The 2,815-nt window shown below is 38.6% G+C and overlaps 1 protein-coding gene across 1 annotated transcript; it reads right to left on the minus strand.

The window, feature by feature from the left end:
* Window positions 1-365: 365 nt before the first annotated feature.
* Window positions 366-1,148, minus strand: LOC110875926. The gene has a single exon (XM_022124118.1). It carries the CDS (start codon window positions 1,146-1,148, stop codon window positions 366-368), a length of 783 nt encoding a protein of 260 aa, XP_021979810.1.
* Between the last annotated feature and the right edge of the window lie 1,667 nt (window positions 1,149-2,815).

Consider the following 2,815-nt stretch of genomic DNA (forward strand, 5'->3'; position numbering starts at 1 on the left):
GACTCGAGAATGAATCCTAGTTCACTACGATCGAAGCTCTGATACCAAGCTGTCACACCCTGACTTTTGCGGAAGCGTGATTATTGGTGTGACTTCTTAATACCATTGCATATGATCATAACAACACTATATGATAAAACCAGTAGATGTACATCCATTAATTTAAGTTTTTTTTTTTGGGTAAAGGGTTACCCCGGTGATTTTATAAACTTCACAAACAAAAACAAGTAGTGAGGAAACGTCCACACTAGTTCAAACATGAGACATGCCCCATGTAAGTAAGCCAAACAACCAACAAATACAAATTAACCACACCTAGACACTTATCTAGAGAAACACACACAAACAACTAGCCAAAATAAGAATTAGCCTCCATCATCGATCATCTTGTCTTCAGCAATCTCCCACTCTGCCAACAGGTTCCGCACATTAGCACACTGTTTGAATTTGACGCCCATTAGCTTGTATCGAATAGTCTTGAGAATTGTATCTCGAATCACATCCGGGGGTCTCGTTTGATTTCTGAATAACCTATGATTACGTTCTTGCCAAATGACATAAGCCGTCGCCCCAACCACGAGCCTGCTAAAATAATCAGCCGCCCTCTTCGACTTTCCTCGATCCTTAAGCCACCTTGTAATCGAAGACCATTTATGATCCACATTAGCCATAGCCGCCTTGTCTCGGACCATACACCAAATTTGAGTAGAAAACCGACACTCAAAGAAAAGGTGTTCATGAGAGTCCACATTTTCAAAACACAATAGGCAACACATCATGTTCATATTTTTACGTCTTGAAAAATCCCACTTTAAGATGATATCTTGCGTGAGGAGCTTCCGACGCATAATGAGCCACATTAAGAACGCATGTCTGGGAATGCATTGATTAAACCATACAATGTTAACCCAATCGATCTCTTGCTCCCTTGACCGAAGAGACTGCCAAACTGTTGACGAAGAAAAATCATGAAGATCGTCCCCTTCTATCCAGCATATTCTGTCATCTGTGTTCGGTTGCAAGTGGATAGAAACCAACTGATTCAACTCAATGAACCGAGATCTCCAATCTTGCGGCCAAACCCACGAGTTATCAGAATAAAGATCCGCAACCTTGTCTTCTAACAAAAATCCTGCATTATTTATCATTCTAGGCGAAACGAAATTAATGAGAGGCCCTAGATTACTCCACGTGTCAAACCAAGCTGAAGTATTTTTACCATTCCCCAACTTAGACCAAATATAACTTCTTAAAATCGGCCTGATTTGCAGAATTTTCCTCCATGACCAGCTACAATTTGCCCCTTCATTACATCTCCAAAAGTTACCTTGCTTTAACTTATATGAATAAATCCAAGCGACCCATAGCGAATTCCTCTTGATTAAAACACTCCAAGCATGAGACGCCATAAGAGACTTATTAACATCTCCAAGCCTCCATTAATTTAAGTTTAAAAGTAGTACAACATAATTGTCTGAAATGACGAGACCAAATTCAAGTTACCAACCATAACATGTTTTAAGGAGTTCAAAAAGACTCAACAAAAGATTTTTAAAACAACCCCGAGTTAGGACCACGTATCTCGTCCAGGATTAAGATACGCCTCCTAAGCCCTAATGACTTGGATGACATCTTTATTCACAACGCAGCTAAAAAAACTCCAACGCCTGCCAGATCCATTTACTAATTCCCTGAAATACATGTAGTTTGAAAAATCAACAAAAGTTGAGCGAGTTCATGTGTAAGTAAGTATGTATAAACCTTTGTAAAAATGTCTGTATGTATGAAAATCCCTGGTATGTAGCAATAAGGAAAAACCATCATTGGGTTGCAAAGCCAATGATAAGTGTGAAGTGATGCAGGAAGACTCAACCCTAGCGGATTTGTGCGTCGGGCACTTAGTCAACTCATGGTTCACTCAGCGGACTCAGGAGTGGGGCTCGCTACACCCAAATAGATCTATCACTAATGTCCCTCGGTCCTACAACGAGGATTAATGGCCTTAAGTGTCATGCCCACCACTCACATGTTCGCGTAATAAAAACCCTCCTTAAGCTAACCATACCATGTAAATAAATGTCTGTAAATGTCTGTAACATGTATTTCACCCCCGAAGTATAAAACTGAAAACAGTTAAAGAGAAAAGGGGGACATGAACTCACAGTATTGCGTCTTCGGTACTCGTACCCCAAATCTCCTCAGCAAACACGACTACCTACAATGGTCTAATGTCTATTAGACGAACGGGTCGTGCCTTGTCTTAGTATTGATTAGTGCCTTTGAGTTACGTTTTAAAGTGTCTTTAATATTTTAGTAATAATACATCTCATGCTTGTGTATTCGTCTTTCCTTCCCAAGGATGGGATATTTTACATGTGTCTGTTCATATTGGGATTATATTTTTAAATCCCATTTTAGAGAATACATATATTTAACCATGTTCGGGTATGAAACCAACCTCTGATACTTTGTATTTTGTGATAAATATTATGACGAGTTCTATTCTTTGAAAACAAAATCTAAAGTATACTAGTAAACACCCGACTCACAAATATTTCTTAAGTGTTAGGATTTTCGGAAAATTTCGGCAGAGTCTCCTTTGTAAATAGGGGTGTCCATGCTTAATTAGCATATCATTTTCTTTTACACATATCCCGTAATTCGTTTTCAATAATCAAACCGACATATCGACAAACAAAACGTTGCATGCTTCATTTCAGCTTTATAACTCGAAACCGGACTGTTTTCGAGGATTTTTATAAAATAGTTATCTTCTTCCAAAAATTACCAAATTTTTACAGAATGTCACATATGT

Source organism: Helianthus annuus, chromosome 8 (genome assembly GCF_002127325.2).
Source record: "Helianthus annuus cultivar XRQ/B chromosome 8, HanXRQr2.0-SUNRISE, whole genome shotgun sequence".
Taxonomy (NCBI): Eukaryota; Viridiplantae; Streptophyta; class Magnoliopsida; order Asterales; family Asteraceae; genus Helianthus; species Helianthus annuus.